Raw genomic sequence first — 22,467 nt, 5'->3', positions numbered from 1 at the left:
TGCCAAAGTCTTGACAAAAAAAATCCTACCTACCTACTTACTTGAGAATACATAATATTCAGCGTAGATATCAGCCCCAAAATTTTCAAAATAAGCGCCAGTAAACTGACCTTAATACTGACTACCATCAGGTACAGCAGAGACTGAATTTCAATAACTTACAATATCAACATCTAGATCATCCGTTATAACAAAATTACTCGTAAATATCTAGGTAGGTAGCCTAAATGATTATTAAATGAAATTATGATGTACAGTTTGAAATTCCCATTTACACGTAGGTACCTATATCTATTTTTATTTATCATTTGATTTAGTTGCCTTCAACAGTCAGCGTTAGTAAGAGATAAATTGTCACCACATATTCACTCTAATCTGTAAATGACCGGAATCGTATTGATAACACATATCATCAAAAAAGCTTTCTACGTTCTATCAACCTATCTGTAATTATTCGAAAGTAGGTAGGTACCTACTAAATTACCTCGCATGAAAATTGTTTTCGTAACTTACCAATATTTTAAATAAACTTGACGAATGTTTTGAAAATTGTGTGTAATATTTCTTATTTTTTTTCTTCTTCAATTATTTCTTCAACCAAGACGTACTCCGCATTGAGGTAAGTTGATTAATCAAATGTAGATATTATTTTAAATTTTAAATTAGGTGTACCTACGTACGTAGATGATAAAACTGTATACAGTGTTGGAAGAACAGTAAAAAACAGAATAAAATTCAACAGAACGGAGAATTTTTGAAAAACATGAACAAGAACAAAACCGGAATTCAAATTTTTACAAGAACAAGTACAATAACATGAAAACAATTTTTAATAAAATAAGAACAAAATTAGGAAATCAATTTTGAAAGAAAAAAGAACAAGAACAAAAGCAAGAAAAATTCCACTGCTCCTTGTTCTTTATAATGTTCGTCGTTCTCTCTTTTAGCCGTCAGGTTCTTCCATATTTTTATTCCAATATTTTCAAACAATTTTTGCCAGTTGGTCATAATTTTTCTCATCTATCTGATATAAAAAATGAGGGGTCATGACTGAAATGATTTTCATTTTGATTTTTTGGTTGAGGTTTTGGTCAGTTTTTGAATAGGTACCCTAAGAATATTTGATTTTTGATTTTTGGAATTTGGTTTTGAAAAATTCATGCCCACTTAGGTTAATTGGTTTTTGGTTACATATATCAGTTTTTTTTTAAATGTCATTCTAAGATTCTCATAACAAATTTTAGATTCATTAAATTACAAGAACAAGATCAAAGAACAAAAACGTGAAAAAATTCGCATTCCTCCAACGCGTTTGATTGTAAATTGTCAGTGAGTTTTGATTTGTGGCATTGTTCCTCATGTAGAATGGTAATACCACTGGAACCTGCCCAGAAATGATCCCAGCTGATATAAGATCGTAGTTTCCAAATTCTGTAAGAAAAACTGCTACTGCTTTACATTACTTTTTTAAAAATGTATTTAATTGTACAAAAAATTAGCAAAATCTAGATAGGTGGAGACGTACAGGTATACTCACAATATTAACACCTCAATGTAATAAACACTTACCTAATCGTATCAATAGAAAAGTGTCGCAAAAATGGACAATTATTGATTTTTTTTCACAACATTAGGTAATCAGCAACTAAATTTTATTTTTCATTTTCAACGCCGACTCAAATTGGTCATTTTACCTACGTATATACATATTATTGTTTATCATCTATTCATTTATTCCAGATTTCCATGAAGAAAAAATCTTTCTGGATTTATCATGACGGATTCACAGATATTCCTTTACAAGCATTTTCATTATGAGTTCTCTATTTGCGGGTTAGTGTTTACATTATGCTTATTATCAATCCACGAAGGATTTGCCATAAATTCCGACCCGCATTTTGACTCAAAAGAATGCAATTTGGCAAAGTTGAATCCATCAATATCTTCTTTGAAGCCTGCAGAAGGGATTCGTAGGGGAATCACCAATGTTACCATTCAAGGTGAAAATTTAGGCTGCTCACTCGAAGATATTCAAAACATTTCAGTCGCTGGGTTACCTTGTACTCCCAATCAACATCTACATAATATATACAAGCCGTTTAAAGAGATTGCTTGCACCATTAACAGTACTACATCAACAGTGCAAAATGGATATGAGGGTCTAGTAGGAATATATGTGAATGGTACGTTCGCAGAATCTAAACGCTATTTCAAATTTGTTGATCCAAAATTTGGACTTATTCATCCTAAGGAAGGCTCAGTGTATGGCACTACCAAACTCATTATTTATGGACAAAATCTGAAAGTTGGAACTGTTGTCAAAGTTTTCATTAGTAACATAAGGTGTGAAGTATTTTATTGGGACCAACGTGAAATAAAATGTATTACTCAGCCATCTTCCATCATTATGGAGGGTAATGTTACAGTAAAATTTGACGATAACGTTCGCACGACTAACTTCATTTATAAGTATATTAACGTTACTCGAGATGAAAACGGATGCAATATTATACCAAAAAGTATCCCTGCTGGGGGTATCAAAATGCATATACATGATAATATAGGCCCGCATATATCATCAATTGGTGAAATGATTTGCCAAGTGAGTTACAATGGTCAAAATTATAATAGCTCGAAATGTAAAAAGAAGAATGCCATTTTGATGTCTTGTTTATCTCCTCCAATCCCAGAAATTGACAGCGATTCGATAGATGTAGAAAATCCAATAGTATTGAACTATGCGTTAATAATCACACCAGATGAGACAAATGCTAACACAAGTTTAATTAAAATGGATTCTTTCAAGTTTTTTCTGTACCCCAATCCAATTTTTTACAATTTTTCTATCGCTGAGCATGATGGAAAATATCGTGTCACTATCCGAGGGAAAAATATAGACGATGCCTGCCAAATATCAGATTTTAATGTATCGATGGGAAACAGTAATTGCACAGTAATGTTAATATCTCGAAGTGACCTTATTTGTGATCTATCAAAATTTGTACGAATGCATAGTAATTCTACAAATACCATGCAGCGTAGAGATGATGTTCTTACTGTTCATGAAAATATTACAGTACACATTGGAAAAAATCTTCATAAGATTGTCCCTGAGGCACGTTCACTATCAGTGCATGAAAATATTACAAGTCCCATCGGGAACCACTCTGTGCAATCTGTTTCTGAAAATCTGTCCTCTTCAGAGAAAAACAAGTCAGACTGGCCAATGATGATAATAGTTTATACTGTTGGCGGTTCTCTAACAATAATCCTCCTCACAACGTTATTCATATTTTTTTTTCGTCTTTGGGTTGGGCGAATGATAAATGCGCAAGCAACTAAGGAGATGGAGCGACGTGTAAATGCGCAAGCAACTAAGGACATGGAGCGACGTGTTAATCAAATGTGTATGGAGACAATAACTTTGCGACAATGTATAAAGAAAATCATTATCGAAAATGAAATTGAGTTGGATGAAAATTCATTAAACATGTTGGTATGTACTGTTGGCGTAAGGCTTAATACATTTTGATTTATTACCTACTGAGGACAGGTCCATTTATAATCAATGTAACGTAACGCTTTTCTTCTTTTTTTTTTCATTTAGAAATTGCCGAACGTAACAATGGAATATGCTCCTACTTCAGAAACCAGAATTATGATTGATACATCACCAGAGACAGAATATCATGTACCAATAGATAATAAGTGGGAGTTTCCAAGAAGCAACCTTTGTTTTGGAAAGTACTTAGGAGAGGGAGAATTTGGCAAGGTCGTCACAGCAGAAGCATTTGGTATCCTTCAACAAAACCTCACCAGCACTGTTGCTGTTAAGTCATTAAAAAGTATGATACTATTTTCCCGTAGAAATCGGACTAAGCGGGTTTTAATTTTTTTTTTAAATGCTTTTCAGATCGTCACTCTGATGCAGATATGATTGATTTAGTATATGAAATGGAGATAATGAAATTAATTGGATCACATGTCAACGTTTTACAACTTTTGGGGTGTTGCACTCAAGGCGGAGAATTACTCATCATAACTGAATTCGCTCAACATGGAAATCTTCGTGACTTTCTTCGAAACTATGTACCTTCTTCTGAAGATGAACTTATACCCAACAATTTGACTAGGAAAACATTACTATTGTTTGCTCAACAAGTGGCTAATGGAATGGAGTATTTGTCCTCCAAAAAAGTAATTAATATACTTACTGACATTACATAAGGTACCTACCTACTCATTGAATAATTATTAGTAGGTGGGTAACTAATCTTACTCACCTGCAACCTACATTTTTCAAGTGTGTAAGTTTTGGTAACTTTTGAGTAGGTATTTTCAAAGAAGCGGTGTTTCATTTTTTTTAAACCTGTAGTAAAACATATCTTATCATTGTCAAAGTTATTCGACTCATATCGCATTTTGGGGTCGTCACATATTTGAAAAATGACATGACGTTATATGACTGTCTTGATGACTACCCTAAATTATTTTGGTCGTCACACAACTGGGAAAATGACCGTCAGATTTTTAGAATTTTTGCCAATCAAGGAACCACTTTAGAAATGGACCTACTCATGCTCATTATCAATGTAATATCTACCTATTTAATTCCACTTTTCAGTGTGTTCATCGAGACCTTGCTGCTCGAAATGTTTTGGTGTCGCATGATTACGTATTGAAAATAGCTGATTTCGGCCTTGCAAGAGATATCCAAAATAAAGGGTATTACAGGAAGAAAACAAAAGGCAGATTACCAGTGAAATGGATGGCTCCTGAAGCACTGAGTCATGGTCGTTATACCTCTCAATCAGACGTGTAAGTTAAATTAGGTACCTCATTGTAGAAAATCAATACCTACTTACACTTATCTAAGTTGTGGAGTGTTCAAAGAGAATGTCACATAATCTTTCTACTGTGATTAGTACATACATATAATTATTTCAAATATGTTCATTCAAATTCACAGATGGTCATTTGGCATATTACTTTGGGAGATTTTGACTTTGGGTGCAACGCCTTATCCTTCACTACAAAATGTGGAGAAATTATTTCACATTTTACGCTCTGGGTATCGAATGGAAAAACCTCCTAATTGTTCTGTTGAGATGTATGCAGATCTTAATTTCTCTACTACTTACCTACTTTTGCAATTATCTAATGTAGGTACTGATTTCATGATTTTGTTTTGAATTTTTGCTTTGTGACTGTAGGCACAGCCTGATACAGAAATGTTGGAGTTTTCTGCCAAAAGATCGTCCAACATTTACAATGATTGTTGATAATCTGGATGCTGTATTAAGGGATACCAATGATGAGGTAATCATACTGATTTTTTTTATCAATCTTAGGTACCTACTAAGTAAGTATCTAGAGCTGAATTACACATACCATTCAAGATCAAAATTTTCAAATTTTGAAATACTTCAAATTTGATTTTTCCTCTTTCATGCAGATGCAGATTTCAAATAATTATAGAGACTATTTTTAACCATGTACATATGAGAATTTTTTGACAAATGCCTTGAAACTCTATTAGTGTAATACTAAAAACAGATTTTTCAAAAATACCATTTGATGCAGACAGTAATTTTATGCAAGAATCCGTCATTACCCGAAAAATATTCTGTAGTTGACTCGTTTTTTTCCCTGGGCCCAGTAGGCCCCTCATTCAAAATGGAATTGGGTTTCAAAAACCTTTGACAAGTGTTTGACATAAGAACCTAATTGCTTTTGGCAGTGAAATGCAAATTGATTTAGACAATGAACAGGACTTTTCTTCAATTGTAGAAAAACTTTTAAATTTCCATTTTCAAATTTGGTTGTAACTTCTAGATCAGTAAAATACCGAAAAAATACTACTTCATCTTTCACTTTTCTTCCCATCTAACGGAAATGAAAAGTTTAAGTAATTTCGAGTTATTAGGCAGGCACTTATTTGTGACGTGCCAATTAATTTACTCAATTTTTCAAAAATGTTTTCACATATATTCTGTAGGCACTTGAAGCTATCTATCTACCTGATAGTGAACAATGCAACCCAAGAGATGTAGAAAATCCAGTGGACTCTGAACCTGAATCTGAATGAACAATTTCTCATCCGTGCTGTGATTCATTACCTACTTATCTAAGGTATTGCCGCTGCTATAGGGATATGCATTTATTGAGTAGGTACCCAGGTAAAGTGAAGGTTAAGTAAGAACATAGTATGCATTAATTTAGTTTTTTTTTGTACACTATTAGCTCTAAAAGATGATGATTTCTATCCTTATCTGTTTGAGAAATGAATGTTTCTACCTGAGTAAGTAATTATATAACAGCTGTTTTTACACATCCTATGAGTACCTATACATACCTATGTTTATAATTATTTCAATAATTGATTTCAAATTCTATAATTTTTTTTTGTTGAAATTTTATACCTACCTATAATGTATATTGGGTATAATTTTGAATTGTATTTCAGTTAAAGTTAATTTTTACTTATTTAATTGATAAGTATTGAATTTTTTATGAGTAAATAATGAATTTCATAAAAAGTTATTACCAACTCGAATAAAATGCTTAATGATATGTGACATACCTAGGTAATAAGCGAGCTGCTTAGATCAGCTGAGTAGGTACTTTGGATATAGTGGTGGTAGGTTGCGTTCTTACAATGAGCCTATTGATTCAAACAGCTTGTATCAATCGTCAGATTTTTGCACCTCCTCTTCAGAAGCCTCTTTGGAAAACATGTATTTTGATTTATCACTTCAAACTTAGATGCACCTTTTGGATTTTTGCACCCCTTCCTAGAAACCCCTTTGAGAATTCTTGCGAAAATATTATCAATTTCTGCTTAGAAGGCTCAAAAACACACATTTTGGTATTTTGTCATATACTAATATGCCTATAACGTGTGTACACAATAATTCTTAGATACCTATTGGTACCTATTATTGTAACACCACAGTGTCCTCTTATGGAAAGCTATGCAGGTCATGCTATAAGCTGAACTTAGTCTGCGAACGTATGAGTCGACGCATAATATATTCTCTCTCTCCAGTATGTAAATTAGAAAAATTAAAATGTTCGATTTTATGGATGATCAAGCTTCGCGACACGCCATCTCTGATCTGGAAATTTCTGTGTAGGTACCTATTATTAAATATTGTTCGCATAAAATCCCAGTAAAATTATTTGAAGTGATTCATTGATTCAGTTACAGAGATAAATGAATCATCACCAATGTTTCACGCGAATCTGTAATTTACCATGTACTGTATCGACACCTAACGCATATCATCAGAAAAACGTTCCACCTTACATCGATCTATTTTTAATTATTTGAAAGTACTTATTTATCTCGCATGGAAATCGTTTTCGTAAAATTCAAACGAACTTACCAAAGGTTTTGAAAATTGTACGTGATATTTTTGTTCTTTTTTCTTCAACTAAGACGTAATCTGCATTTAGGTAAGTTGATTAATCAATCGTAATGAACCTAAAATCGGAGGATGATATTATTTTAAATTTTAAATTAGGCTTACCTGCATACCTTTACCTACGTTCGATAATGAAATTGTATATCTACAGTGTTGGAAAAACAGTAAAAAAAAAGGAACAAAATTTTAAAGAACTGAGCATTATTCGAAAAGCAATAAGAACAAGAACAAAACCGGAATTCAAATTTATACAAGAACAAGAAAAAAAAACGTGAGAAATTCCTCTGTTCTTTGTTATTCATTTCTACGTCGTTCTCTCTTTCAGCCTTCAGGCTCTTTCAATTTTTTTTATTTGAGTAAAATTTTCAAAAAAAATTGTCAGTTTTTCAATTATGATTTTTGGCTACAATTTTTTACGATCTATCTGATATAAAAAAGTAGGTATAGCAACTGAAATGATTTTCATTTTGTTTTTTTGGTTGAGATTTTGGTCAGGTTTTGAATAGCTGCGTGAATATTGGTTTTTGATTTTGATAAATACATGCTGACTTGGTTTTATTGGCTTTTTGGTTTCAGTTTTTTTTTTAGGTAGGTAGATAGTTAGGTAGGTGGGTAGGTAGGTAGGTACAGGGTGCCCAGAAATATCGAGTACCCCAAAGAAAGTTTTTCATTAAAAATATAGGTAGGCAACGCGAAATAGATGCATATGATTGGTGGAATGTTATCTCTCCAGTCCAACAACCAATCATGTGCTATCATTATTATCATTCGCTGTGACCAACTAAAGTATTTTAGTAGAAAACTTTTTTGGGGGTACTCGATATTTCTGGGCACCCTGTAGGTAGGTAGGTAGGTAGGTAGGTAGGTACCTATTTTAAAAGTCATTTTGAAATTCTTAAAACAAATTTTAGCTAAATTTTTGCCAAGTTTTACCAGAATTTCATCACTTTTCGCTAATTTGAATTTGATGATTTACCTATTCGTGCCGAAAAATCAAAAACGAACCAAAACCAAAATAAAACTGACTGTTAATTGCTTTTTTTCTTTTTCAACAATTTTTATTTTTTTTGCGATATTGGTGAATGTTGAATAATCAAGAACACCAGCAAACAAACTAAAAACATCGGAAATACATATAAAGATTGTAACAAAAACAAACACAAAAACCAGTAATTGTAAGTACGTAGGTAGTTTATGGTTTTTAACAACCAACACCAAAGAATAAAAACGTGAAAAAAATTCGTGTTCTTTCGAACGCTGACTGTAAATTGTCAGTGAGTTTTGATTTGTGGCAGGGTTCTTTATGTAGAATATAGGTAATATCACTGGAATCTATTTGTACATAAGTTTAGAAATGATATCAGCAGACATGATGTCACAGTCATATTCCAAATTCTGTTAGAAAAAATGCAACCACCATAAATTATTTTTTTTAAAAGCATACTAAATCATAAACAAAGGTTAGTGAAGTCTATAATTAATAGGTACCTACTAATTAACAGTCCAATGTAGATAAGTACCTACCTAATTTTAAAAATAGAAAGAGTGTAACCTTAATTATGACCATTATTGATTTTGTTCACAACATTATTCTACGGGTACATTTCCCCGTACCCCCCCATTTTGGGAGGGGCGGTAAAAACCACCTAGAAGGATAGTGCTAGGTTAGTGCTGGTTAGTGCACGTATCGCCGACGTTAGTGCACGCCCCCTTCACCCTCATTTTTTTAAAAATATGTGGGGGGGTACAGGGAAACGTGGTACCCCCCCCCCCATTCGCGGAAGGGGGTTAAAAACCACCTAGAAGGATAGTGCTAGGTTAGTGCTGGATAGTGCACGCATTCCCGACGTTAGTGCACGCCCCCTCCAACCCAATTTTTTAAAAAATTGGTGGGGGGTACAGGGAAATGCTGTACCCCCCCATTCACGGAAGGAGGTTAAAAACCACGTAGAAGGATAGTGCTAGGTTAGTGCTGGATAGTGCACGCATCCCCAACGTTAGTGCACACTTTCTTCACCCCTTCACCCCCTTTTTTAAAAAAAATTTGTGGGGGGTACGGAGAAATGATTTACAAAAAAAGGGGAAGAACGTTGTTGAAAGGGTTAAAACCCACATAGTTTGATTCAGTTTCGTTAGTGCTGGTTAGTGCACACACTTATACAATCATTCCCCCTCCCCCTCCCTCAATATTAATTAAATGAATAATTTTACACCCTATAGTCCAGTAAAATGAGCATCGAATGGGGAAAATCAAAGTGGCAAGCTGATTTTCGGTATATTGGTCCATTTTGATGTCCTGAAAACGAATCCGAGGTGTCCCCCACTGTACCGAGTGAGCTCCCCCCCAAATCGGGTGTTTGGCCAAAATCTCGAATAGTACATATTGACTCTAGCGCAAAAATGGTTTTACAAAATGTTCTTCTACTACTTGTACGTCAAATTTTCCATCACATGAGCCATTGATCAATTTTCCAGTCCCAAGGGGGGCGGACTTACGGCGCATCGAACATAGGGGAGTTTGGGATAGCTTCATAATGTTGATAGTTAATCATCATTAAATCGATTATATTGTTGTTTTACCAGGCGAATTATTTGACTCCTGTTACGAGATGTATTTTTTAAGTGTTTCAATGACTTTTCAATCCCTCCCCAAGCGGATTTTCACTCACTTTTTCGCAATATGTGATTTTGTGTCTTCGCTGAAGACTCATCTCCTCCCCTCACACTTCCTCAAATTTTTCTAAAAGTCCCGATTCTGTAACATTAAACTAAAAATTCCCTTTAGGTACATTTTTTTTTAAAGGCGTTCCCATAGCAGTTTTGCTAAAAAAAAAAGCATTTTCCTCACAAACTTCTAAAAGTTTGGAGGGGAGGAGTGGGATAGGAAGACTTGAGTGAACTTGAACTTTGAAGCAAATCTGATTGTGGAATTTTAGAAGAATTACATAAGGGATTCAAAATCAGTGATAAAATTTGAAAACTTCAACTTGAAATTGGACTTTCAGGCAAACATATTGAAGTTGAAATCTAAAACTGAAAAAAAAAATATTGCGAATACTTTTTTTTAGATTTTGTGTGCTTATAATTTGTAATTACCTAATTTCAAAGTTTTGCGCTGCCTATTACGATTGAATTGGAAATTTCATTGTGAGAACGAGAAGGTAGGTAGGTAATAGGTATTCAATGATTTAGGTTCACCCCCCCGCCCCTTCAGAGGTGAGAAATATGAAGGAAGGTCCATTTTATGGCAAATTACATGAATTAGAACAGAACAATTGCACAATTTTTCCAATTTGACCCATACTAAAGAAGATGGATAGGAAAAAGTTGTAGGGGGCTTGGGACCCACAAAGGGGGAGAATTCATTACTCTACGTTAAATGGGTGTTTGCTGTTTGAAACTGGTATTAACATTCCATTCGACATTTTTACATTTTTTCGTACATTTCAATTCACTTCACGTACGTTATATGGGCAAATAACTAAATGGCGAGGGGCAGGTGGGAGGGGTGACACTGGTAGTCCGCTCTGTACCTAAAAAAAAAACAAAGTGAATCACCATCATGCCATTTTTGAATGATTAAAAATATTACGATCAATATTAACTATCAACGTTATGAAGCTATTCCAAACCCCCCTATGTTCGATGCGCCGTAAGTCCACCCCCCTTGGGACTGAAAAATTGATCAATGGCTCATGTGATGGAAAATTTGACGTACAAGTAGTAGAAGAACATTTTGTAAAACCATTTTTGCGCTAGAGTCAATATGTACTATTCGAGATTTTGGCCAAACACCCGATTTGGGAGGGAGCTCAATCGGTACAGTGGGGGACACCTCGGATTCGTTTTCAGGACATCAAAATGGACCAATATACCGAAAATCAGCTTGCCACTTTGATTTTCCCCATTCGATGCTCATTTTACTGGACTATAGGGTGTAAAATTATTCATTTAATTAATATTGAGGGAGGGGGAGGGGGAATGATTGTATAAGTGTGTGCACTAACCAGCACTAACGAAACTGAATCGAACTATGTGGGTTTTAACCCTTTCAACAACGTTCTTCCCCTTTTTTTGTAAATCATTTCTCCGTACCCCCCTCACAAATTTTTTTTAAAAAAGGGGGTGAAGGGGTGAAGAAAGTGTGCACTAACGTTGGAGATGCGTGCACTATCCAGCACTAACCTAGCACTATCCTTCTACGTGGTTTTTAACCTCCTTCCGTGAATGGGGGGGTACAGCATTTCCCTGTACCCCCCACCAATTTTTTAAAAAATTGGGTTGGAGGGGGCGTGCACTAACGTCGGGAATGCGTGCACTATCCAGCACTAACCTAGCACTATCCTTCTAGGTGGTTTTTAACCCCCTTCCACGAATGGGGGGGGTACCACGTTTCCCTGTACCCCCCCCCCCCCCACATATTTTTTAAAAAATGAGGGTGAAGGGGGCATGCACTAACGTCGGCGATACGTGCACTAACCAGCACTAACCTAGCACTATCCTTCTAGGTGGTTTTTACCGCCCCTCCCAAAATGGGGGGGTACGGGGAAATGTACCCTTATTGTACCAGATTTTATCATTAATTTTCAACTCCTACTCAAAATAGTCATACCTATTACTTATATTATTCCACTTATCATATATTCATTTATTCCAGATTTTCACCAAGAAACAATGTTCCTGGATTAATCATGACGGATTCACAGATCTTCCTCCAGAAGCATTTTTATGATGAATTCACTTTTCACCGGTTAGTGTTTACATTATGCTTATTACCAATCCACGAAGGAGTTGCCATAAATTCTGACCCACATTTTGACTCAAAAGAATGTAATATGACTAAGTTGAATCCATCAATATCTTCTTTCAAGCCTGCAGAAGGGCTTTTGAGGGGAATCACCAATATTACCATTCAAGGTGAAAATTTAGGCTGCTCACTCGAAGACATTCAAAACATTTCAGTCATTGGGTCTGGGTTACCTTGTACTCCCTATCAACATCTACAAAATATATACAAGCCGTTTAAAGAGATTGCTTGCACCATTAACAGTACTACATCAACATTGCAAAATGGATATGAGGGTCTAGTAGGAATATATGTGAATGGTACGTTCGCAGAATCTAAACGCTATTTCAAATTTGTTGATCCAAAATTTGGACTTATTCATCCTAAGGAAGGCTCAGTGTATGGCACTACCAAACTCATTATTTATGGACAAAATCTGAAAGTTGGAACTGTTGTCAAAGTTTTCATTAGTAACATAAGGTGTGAAGTATTTTATTGGGACCAACGTGAAATAAAATGTATTACTCAGCCATCTTCCATCATTATGGAGGGTAATGTTACAGTAAAATTTGACGCTAACATTCGCACGACTAACTTCATTTATAAGTATATTAACGTTACTCGAGATGAAAACGGATTTAATATTATACCAAAAGGTATCCCTGCTGGGGGTATCAAAGTGTCTATACATGATAATATAGGCCCGCATATATCATCAATTGGTGAAATGATTTTCCAAGTGAGTTACAATGGTCAAACTTATAATAGCTCGAAATGTAAAAAGAAGAATGCCATTTTGATGTCTTGTTTATCTCCTCGCATCCCAGAAATTGACAGCGATTCGATAGATATAGAAAATCCAATAGTATTGAATTATGCGTTAATAATCACACCAAATGAAACAAATGCTAACACAAGTTCAATTAAAATTGATTCTTTCAAGTTTTTTCTGTACCCCAATCCAATTTTTTACAATTTTTCTATCGCTGAGCATGATGGAAAATATCGTGTCACTATCCGAGGGAAAAATATAGGCGATGCCTGCCAAAAATGTGATTTTAATGTATCGATGGGAAACAGTAATTGCACAGTAATTTCAATATCTCGAAGTTACCTTATTTGTGAGCTACCAAAATCTGATATAATACAGCTCACTGTTCATGAAAATATTACAGTACACATTGGAAAAAATCTTCATAAGATTGTCCCCAAAGTGAAAGAGAGCCCTGATACATCCAAGATCATCATAATATGCATCTGCATACTCGGTTTCATCATTGCAACTCCTTTATTCATTTGGCTCATTCGTTATAAAAAATTTGTTACAAGTTCAAAACAAATGCAACAACGAATGGACAGGCTTGAAATGTGCGTAGCTGCTGAATGCAAAGAGGCCTTTGCCGAACTTCAAACTGAAATATTCGATTCTCCATCAGATAACTTCACTAATAGATTACCATTTCTCGACTACAGTACATTTGTGATGAAGAATGCATTTCCCAACATCGATGATCATTCCATTATACTCGGTGTAAATTCAACACTTATCCACAGAGAGAATCCCCTTCAGTTGCTTTATCGATTAATCCACAATAAATCATTCCTATTGATATTCATCAGGACGTTGGAAAGTCTCGAGAGTTTTTCCATGAATGATCGTGCATATGTGGCCTCGTTGATAATGATAGCATTACAAAACAAAATGGAGTATTGTACCGATATTCTCATCACCCTACTCGCAGACCTGATCAAGAAATACATGAATAGCAAAACTAACCCTAAACTTTTACTTCGACAAACCGAAAGCATGGTTGAAAAAATGCTTTCTATCTGGTTTACCTTCTTACTTTATGAATTTTTGACAGAGACTGCTGGAAAACCATTATTCAAATTATTTAAAGCTATAAAACAACACATTAACAAAGGTCCTGTCGATATGATCACACATGAAGCTCGATATTCTCTAAATGAAGAAAAACTTCTAAGACAATGTATTGATTATCATCCTATAACTGTGCATGTGAATGCTACTCAAGAAGATGCTGTTTTTATCGGGTTAGAATCATCTGTAGACATGAAACCAGTCAGTGTACTTGATTGTGATTCGATTTCTCTAGTTAAAAAGAAGATTTTGGATGCATTATGTCGTAATGTAGGTTTCAGCGAGCGTCCTAAAGTATCATCATTCGAGCTTAAATGGTGGCACATGATTTTATTAGACGATGACTCCAGTTCAATAACTGAAGGAGATTTAAAACGAAAAAATACATTGCTCCATTACGGCGTTCAAGATGGTGGAAAACTGAGCCTAATCTCGAAAAAAACTATTCACCGCTGGACATCAATTAACAGTTATGCAGGAAAACCATCCATCAGCAATAAGTACAAATCACTGTCATCAGATCCCGACTACAGGTCTTTATTATCTCGAAATAATACCGATAATGATCGCAATTACATGAAGGAATGGCACCTTGTCAAACCTTGCGCTTCTGATGATGATACCGGAGGTCACGACAGATATAATAAAATGGTATCTGAAATTTACTTGACAAGATTATTAGCTACCAAGGGCACATTGCATCATTTTGTTGATGATTTATTCAAGGCCATACTGAACCAAGAATCTGAAAGTGACTGCTTTCCAATGGCTATTAAGTACATGTTCGATTTTCTAGATTATCAAGCATTCATACACAATGTCATTGACCCAGAAGTTGTGCACGCATGGAAAAGTAATTGTTTACCTTTACGATTTTGGGTTAATTTAATCAAGAATCCAAATTTCTTATTCGATGTGCACAAATCAGAAACTGTCGACTCTTGTCTCAGCGTAGTAGCTCAAGCTTTTATGGATTCTTTCTCAACTGCTAAACATAATTTAGGCAAAGATTCGCCTACTTCGAAATTACTATACGCCAAGGACATTCCATTTTATAAGGAATGGGTTAAAAAATACTACTCGCAGATTAGAGCCATGCCTGTTGTATCACGTGATGACATGGAAAGGATGTTGGCAAATGAGTCTTCACTCCATGCTGCTGATTTCAACATCGATGGGGCAGTTTTTAAATTACACGAATATATGGTGAAGTATAACGAAGAGTTAATGGCTGCCTTGGAAAAAGATAAATCTTCATGGAAATATTCACTTACACAACAGTTGGATCAAGTGAATAAAATGATGTCCATGAATTTCAATACTCAATGTAGATGAGGTATAAATATTGAGTTCAAAGCAAGGGATATAAATATTATTCCTTATTGGCTCAAAGCTAAGATTTCTGCGTTCGTTTGGAATAAGGAAACTTTTTGAACTCATACTCTCTGATTTGAATTAAAAAGACTCAAAGTAACTTGAAGGAGCATCCCTATGGGCAAAATGAATCGGATATAAGGCCGTTATTTCAGAAGCGCCAACAAATTATGCGGCATCATGGACGAAAACGTCAACGCGGCAGTTCAATTGAAAAAGCGGTCTCATAATGTTGCGCTCCTACAACTGATTTCTAAAAAACTGCCGTCTTTGCAATTATCGGCCGCAATGCCGCATATTTGTTTGGCGTTTCTGATAAAGACGTCTGTAGTAGCAAATTTCTTGGAAACTCTTCTAGGGCATACGGCCGTTCAAAACTTATCAATATAACGATCTGCATGTACACCACCTGATTTCCAGGAATGAAGCTAGTCAGTAGTTATCTACAGATAAAGCACACTCTTAATGTGGAGATTTGCGTCTGGTTTAGGTACATGATAAGTTTTCGTCAATGGTTTTTTTTGGTCAGTTCGTTTCTGTCGTTTGTTTAATGGTGATGTTTTTTTACTGCTAATATAAGTACTGCTACGAGTAGATTTTTTAAAATGTCTTATGATTCAATTTTTATGAACGCTTTTTTTGTTGATCGTCACATGTTACGTTCAGAGATTTGTTTCCCGCGTAATCTTTTGGTGTTTTTAGTTCAAAAATTGTGTAATTCGCAAATTATTCAAAGTGCAAAGTACAAGTATAGTGCTTGGGTTCGGAAATTAATTTGGCATAATGTATTGTTGTTGTTTTTTAGTTCAAATCATTCAAATGTAATGTGTTTCTGTGTAGTGCCTGTTTATTCAAGTGTTCTTTTACTGATTTTGGGTGAACTGCATAGGTAAGTTGCTCAAGTTACACACTGTGTGAAGTGTGCAGTTTGTGAGTTTGCTCTCATTACGTTTCAGACAAAACTATTGCAGTTCACCCAAAATTACCTACCTATTGTTTGGTCTCGCTTTCAACTCGTTATGTCCGGTGAAATTGAATTATTCGAGATGTGATGTGTGTTGTGTGATAAGAAAACAGGTGGTGAAGTTAATTTTCATCTTCAACCAGTAAATTTCAAATACCTACTGAGAAGATGAAAATCAAATTCACTGAGCTTTATCACTGAACTCGTCACACTTCGAAAAATTCAAATTTCAACGGTCAAACGTATTGAAAGTGAACGGCAGACTGCGCGTAAACAGAAAACGCCCGTAAACGGACGACTATCTGGCAGTATAAAATTGCGTGCTGACGGCCGTAAAATTTTGACGCTAAAGCGGCCAGATTAGCGTCAAAATTTTACGGCCGTCAGCACGCAATTTTACACTGCCAGATAGTCGTCCGTTTACGGGCGTTTTAAAAAACGGACTACTAAATGCCCATAGGGATGTTCTGAGACCCCCATAACCCAAGTTCATGAGTACTACAGTTCATTAAACCAAATTTATGGATGCTCAAGTTTATTTTTAGGCCTTTCAGAGCCACTTGGACACGAGTGAAACTAAGCATTCTCTTGGGGGGAGGGGGGTGGTCAAACAAAAATTTGGCGACTGACATGAGAAAAAAATAGGTACCAATTTTGTCGAATAAAAAAGTGATTTTTTTTAATACTTAAGGATAAAATAAAAGATGAAAAGACAATTTTGTAAATTGATGTAATATGTAGGTAATTTGGTTATAATCATAGCCCATCATGACTGATAAAACATTTCGTTCTCAGTTTTCAATTTTTAGAAGCCTCAAACATAGAATTTTTCATTTTGTAAAAAAAAGACAACAAACAAACAAATTAGCCTGAGCGTAGTGAGGGCAAATGCTTCTGAAACATTCCGGTTTTGATAAATGAAACAACAATGTTTTTTAGTTGATTTTTTTCGCTTGAAATTTTCAGTTTTTGAACTTTTTTTTTTTTAGAAATTTCAGTTGTGAAAAAGAAAGCCAAAAAATTCCGAATGAAGTGAGGTGAAAAGACATTTTTTTTCATGTGAGAAGTTTATTTTTGGATTTAAACATTTTTTTTCAGTTTGATAATAGATTTTTAGAAAGTTAGATTTTGAAAAAGAAAAACCAACAAACCTGAGTGAAGCGAGGGCTGGAGTTTTTGCAAATTTATAATTATTCCAGGTGGAGAAATTTAGAAACAGAACAACTGTATTAAGCACGAGCGAAGCGAGAGCAAAAAATTTCAAAAATGTGCTATTTTAGTTCTATAAGAGTCGTAAAATCAGTGTCTTTATGAAGACTAAAAATTTTCAAAATTTATCGATTTCGTCAAATCCCGGCACAGTTGACAAAGGGTACCCCCGGATAAGATAGGCAAAATGCCCTTAACCTAAGATTTCGACGAAACTCACAGGGTATGTTTAGTACCCCCAAAAAATAATTTTGGGCCCATAGCCCGCTTCCCACCCCACCCCCCTCAGCCAGGGGGGCCAAAAAACGCGGTTTTCAGGGGAAAAATTCTGTATCAGCGCGTAATTAAGATAAATTGATTCTGTAAACGAATATAGTTAGAGGATACATGGGCGTACCTCCCTGAATTTTTTCAGAATTTTTCATCGTATGGTGGGACAAGGAGGGACAAAAGAAAACTTTAAATCGACATTACTCCGGAACGAAAAAACATACCAAAACGATTTTTTCGTCAAATATGTATCTTTAGGTCTACTTTCTATAGAAGTCATCACCCGGCCATTTGGAGTGGTGGGTCAAGCTCAAAAGCTCAAAAAACTCTCAAAAAACCACGTTTTTTGCGTTTTTCTCCAAAAATATGGACAAATGGCGGAAATCGAAGAGAACCAAGTTGTTCAGCGTGAAATTTTACCTCAGAATTGTGTATTTGAAAATTCATTTACACCGCGTGATCGTAAAACTACATGCGCAGAAGTATTTGTGCTTACATCAAGATAGCTGAAAGGGTATTCCTGGGTAAAATAGGTGAAATGCCCCTGTCCTCGGATTTCTGAAATTTTGATGAAACATTGTTGGGTACCATAAAAAAAATGTCGGAGCCAAAAAATTCTCCCTCCTCCCTCCTTCCTTGCGCTCATAATAGCGAAAAAAGGGCCTTTTTCGGGGAGAAAAAATCCATGCTTCAACGAGTTTTGAAAAAAAAATCGGTGTTCACTCGAAACACTTGAAGGAGATATGATTCTAGCAACTTGAATTTTTTTCAAAAATTGTTGCCCCCCCGCAGGGGAGAGATATTGACAAAAGAAAATTTGAAACCGCCATATCTCCGAACCTAATTCAAGCACATGACATTTTTTTCAAAAATGTATCTGCATGAGTACTATAATTGGTATTTTTTTTTCAAATTTTCCCTCCAGGTGGGCCATCTTCAAAAACTCAAAAAACACTCAAAATTGTGTTTTTTGTGTCACGGTACCACCAAAAAAAGCGATCCATAATTCTGGATGCTGGCCTCCAAAAACAATAGAAAACCAACTAACTTCTTTAAGGCTATTCTCATTTTTTGATGAAAAATTGACAACTTTGGGAGGGGCGGGGGGATTGTGCTAAATTTATTGAACGGATTTTTCTAGGGTTTGATTTATTTTGCTCAAAAACATTCAGAAGCGAGGGTATGTCGAGATATTTTTGATTTAGGACATTTAATGGCTATAGAAAACATCATAGGTATACCTACCTGAGTACTTGTACTATGTAGTAGATTGGGTAGATAGATCACGAAAAAAAAAGGAAAAAAAACTGTGGATTTTTACCAATTTCAGCAAAAACCGTCATGTGCCCTCAAAGTGGGTGTATTTTTGAAAAAACCGTGTATTTTTTTCACTGTAGCCCCTGTACCCAATTTGTTTTGAGAAAAATGACGATCGACCCAGTCCTAAATGAATATATTTGAGATTCTGCGTCCATTCTATGATATTATATTATTGTTTTTGTCAATTTCGAAAAATCAACAAAAATTTAGGAATTTTTGCCAATTTTTATCAATTTTTTGAAACCTAAAATATTGGCATCACTGCGTTCCAAAATATTTCCTCAGTTTCAGAAATATATTATCTTTCAATATTTTTTTGTCATTATAGCGAAACTTTTGCGAAGAAAATATTTTCAAAACACCAACTACTAATACCCCCTCTCCAAAAAAAAGATTTACTTTCCAATTGCTCAGTAGAACCCTAAAAGTGGCCTTGGATTTTGATGGCAATAGCATAGATTGGCGCAGAATCTCAAATACCTATGTACTTTCATTATACTGTCTCCTCCATATATTTTGAATGAATACAGATTTTTTTTTCAAAACTCGTTGAAGCATGGATTTTTTCTCCCCGAAAAGGCCCTTTTTTCGCTATTATGAGCGCAAGGAAGGAGGGAGGAGGGAGAATTTTTTGGCTCCGACATTTTTTTTATGGTACCCAACAATGTTTCATCAAAATTTCAGAAATCCGAGGACAGGGGCATTTCACCTATTTTACCCAGGAATACCCTTTCAGCTATCTTGATGTAAGCACAAATACTTCTGCGCATGTAGTTTTACGATCACGCGGTGTAAATGAATTTTCAAATACACAATTCTGAGGTAAAATTTCACGCTGAACAACTTGGTTCTCTTCGATTTCCGCCATTTGTCCATATTTTTGGAGAAAAACGCAAAAAACGTGGTTTTTTGAGAGTTTTTTGAGCTTTTGAGCTTGACCCACCACTCCAAATGGCCGGGTGATGACTTCTATAGAAAGTAGACCTAAAGATACATATTTGACGAAAAAATCGTTTTGGTATGTTTTTTCGTTCCGGAGTAATGTCGATTTAAAGTTTTCTTTTGTCCCTCCTTGTCCCACCATACGATGAAAAATTCTGAAAAAATTCAGGGAGGTACGCCCATGTATCCTCTAACTATATTCGTTTACAGAATCAATTTATCTTAATTACGCGCTGATACAGAATTTTTCCCCTGAAAACCGCGTTTTTTGGCCCCCCTGGCTGAGGGGGGTGGGGTGGGAAGCGGGCTATGGGCCCAAAATTATTTTTTGGGGGTACTAAACATACCCTGTGAGTTTCGTCGAAATCTTAGGTTAAGGGCATTTTGCCTATCTTATCCGGGGGTACCCTTTGCAGAATTTTTCAAGATTTGACCACGAGGGGGGGAGATGGTCCCCCGTAGTTTCATCCCTGAACTTGGAATTGATTCACACCCTTTTATTTTTTTAAAAGTAAATTATGAAGTGCACGACGTTTCATGAAAAAGGTGAAAAATCGCCATAATAACAGCTTTTTCCGAGCTTAAATTTTCAAAAATTCGAAATTTTATAATGACTGTTTTAAACCTTGATCTTTCAATCCGGCTTGATTTCATTCAAATTGGAGATGGAGGCCACAGAGAGGGTATGTTTAATTCGCTTGTTGTGTTATTGGTAGGAATATCGATTATTTTAAATTTTAACCTAACCTAACTTTACCTAATTATAAGGCGACATTTTATTTCCATAAGTTGTAAAAACATATATACCTACATGTAAGTGCCTATTTATTAAAAAAATAAATTCACTCGATTGAAAGTTTTGAATAGTGGCGTTGTTGTTGTTTTTAATACCCACCAATCTGTGAACCAAAGAGGTTATAATTAGGGTAAATGTGCCTAAGTTCGCGCACCTAATTTTCAAATAGTCACTACTTTTTATGAAAAGGAGCTAGATATTGAAATTTGTACAGAAGGTTCTTCAAACATTTGGCTATGATTTGCGCCAGAAATAAAATTTTTAATCGATTTAGTTTTTGATATTTTGACCAAAAACTAAAAAAAGTCAAATTCGCAAACTTAGGCATATGCCTTCCTAAGATTGCGCATTCACCTTCCCAAGATTGTGCACCACTGAAAAACATAGAAATTCGTCAATATTGTTTAATCTATGATGAAAGCAAACAAAATGTCTCACAGGAACGTGCATTTGAAACTTCTGAGTGAACCACACTGGAAATGCGCTCATATCTGGTATTTCCAGCATTACACCAATTTCTCCCTAGCTTTTGACAAGGAGTAAACTCATTCAAATAAATTGAATTCTTAATGAAAATTTCGAAAAGTATCATCATTAGTCTAGAAAAGTAGCAAAAAATAAAAATCGCAATCTTAAGCACAGGGGTGTTTTTTTAAAAAATTGAAAAATTGAAACCTAATTCAAGCAGAAAATACTTGAAATATGTGCTTGTTATAATCCCCAGACAATGACGAATCTAAAAATAGCTTATTTAGATTTTTACTGCCATTTCCATAAAAATTGTTGCGTGCTGCTTTTATTGGAAAAGTTATAAAAAAATTTGAAAAAAAGTTTTTTGCTTGTCAGTTGACAACACTTGGTGCTACCATCACCAAAAATCGTCAAGTATGGTCATTTTGATTTTCAAGTAAAGGCGGTATCAAATGTTGTAACTATCACTGGTTCTGAGAAATCGTTACTGCGCAATCTTAGGAAGCGCGCAAACTTAGGCACGTTTACCCTATGTGATCTGTCACGAGAAAACCAACCTAGTGTCCAAAACGTAAATTTTACATGAAGGGCATTTGAAGTTTTGAGTCTATGTATCAGGTGATGTAAATTTTGTAGGTCCATGAAACTTGCACCACTTTTGGCCTCCATGAGTGCCAACATAACCCGATATTTTTTTCAGAATCATCAGATTCAAGGTTGCCAAGTCCAATAATCAAAATTTCCCAAAATCAATTTTTTCAATTTTTTTGAATTTTCTGCCAAAAATGTTGCAAAAACTACCCGAGTATGAATTATTAATGAAGAACAAGTTATTATTATTAAATTTATCACGTTTCTTAACAAATTTGTTCAAGGTGCAAAAATTTGCATTTCGACTCCCCAGAACATACCTTTCAAGAAAATTAAAAAATTTAAAGATACCGATTTTTTGAACACTAAGTTGGTTTTCTCGTGACAGATCACGTATCTAGACATTGATCTAAGGAATTTTAATTTTTTTCTATG

At 35.1% G+C, this 22,467-nt stretch overlaps 2 protein-coding genes across 2 annotated transcripts; both read left to right on the top strand.

Moving 5' to 3' along the window:
- Positions 1-1,617: 1,617 nt before the first annotated feature.
- Positions 1,618-6,436, top strand: LOC135841050 (uncharacterized). The gene is made up of 7 exons (XM_065357837.1): positions 1,618-3,496; positions 3,608-3,845; positions 3,914-4,197; positions 4,625-4,818; positions 4,970-5,110; positions 5,214-5,319; positions 5,999-6,436. The coding sequence occupies exons 1-7, from the start codon at positions 1,775-1,777 to the stop codon at positions 6,086-6,088; spliced, it is 2,775 nt and encodes a 924-aa protein (XP_065213909.1). The 5' UTR covers positions 1,618-1,774; the 3' UTR covers positions 6,089-6,436.
- A 6,073-nt stretch (positions 6,437-12,509) lies between these two features.
- LOC135841472 (plexin-A4-like) lies at positions 12,510-16,111 on the top strand. Its single transcript, XM_065358441.1, has one exon. It carries the CDS (start codon positions 12,758-12,760, stop codon positions 15,428-15,430), a length of 2,673 nt encoding a protein of 890 aa, XP_065214513.1. The 5' UTR covers positions 12,510-12,757; the 3' UTR covers positions 15,431-16,111.
- The last annotated feature ends 6,356 nt before the right edge of the window (positions 16,112-22,467 follow it).

The sequence above is a fragment of the Planococcus citri genome, chromosome 3 (genome assembly GCF_950023065.1).
Source record: "Planococcus citri chromosome 3, ihPlaCitr1.1, whole genome shotgun sequence".
Taxonomy (NCBI): domain Eukaryota; kingdom Metazoa; phylum Arthropoda; class Insecta; order Hemiptera; family Pseudococcidae; genus Planococcus; species Planococcus citri.
The sequence above is the reverse complement of the archived record's forward strand: the minus strand, read 5'-3'. Positions and strand labels throughout refer to the sequence as shown.

Coding starts and splice junctions, on each gene's coding strand:
- LOC135841050 (XM_065357837.1), top strand. CDS start 1,775: ATGACGGATTCACAGATATTCCTTTACAAGCATTTTCATTATGAGTTC. Junction 3,497..3,607: donor AAAATTCATTAAACATGTTG/GTATGTACTGTT, acceptor TTTTTCATTTAG/AAATTGCCGAACGTAACAAT. Junction 4,198..4,624: donor AGTATTTGTCCTCCAAAAAA/GTAATTAATATA, acceptor TCCACTTTTCAG/TGTGTTCATCGAGACCTTGC.
- LOC135841472 (XM_065358441.1), top strand. CDS start 12,758: ATGGAGGGTAATGTTACAGTAAAATTTGACGCTAACATTCGCACGACT.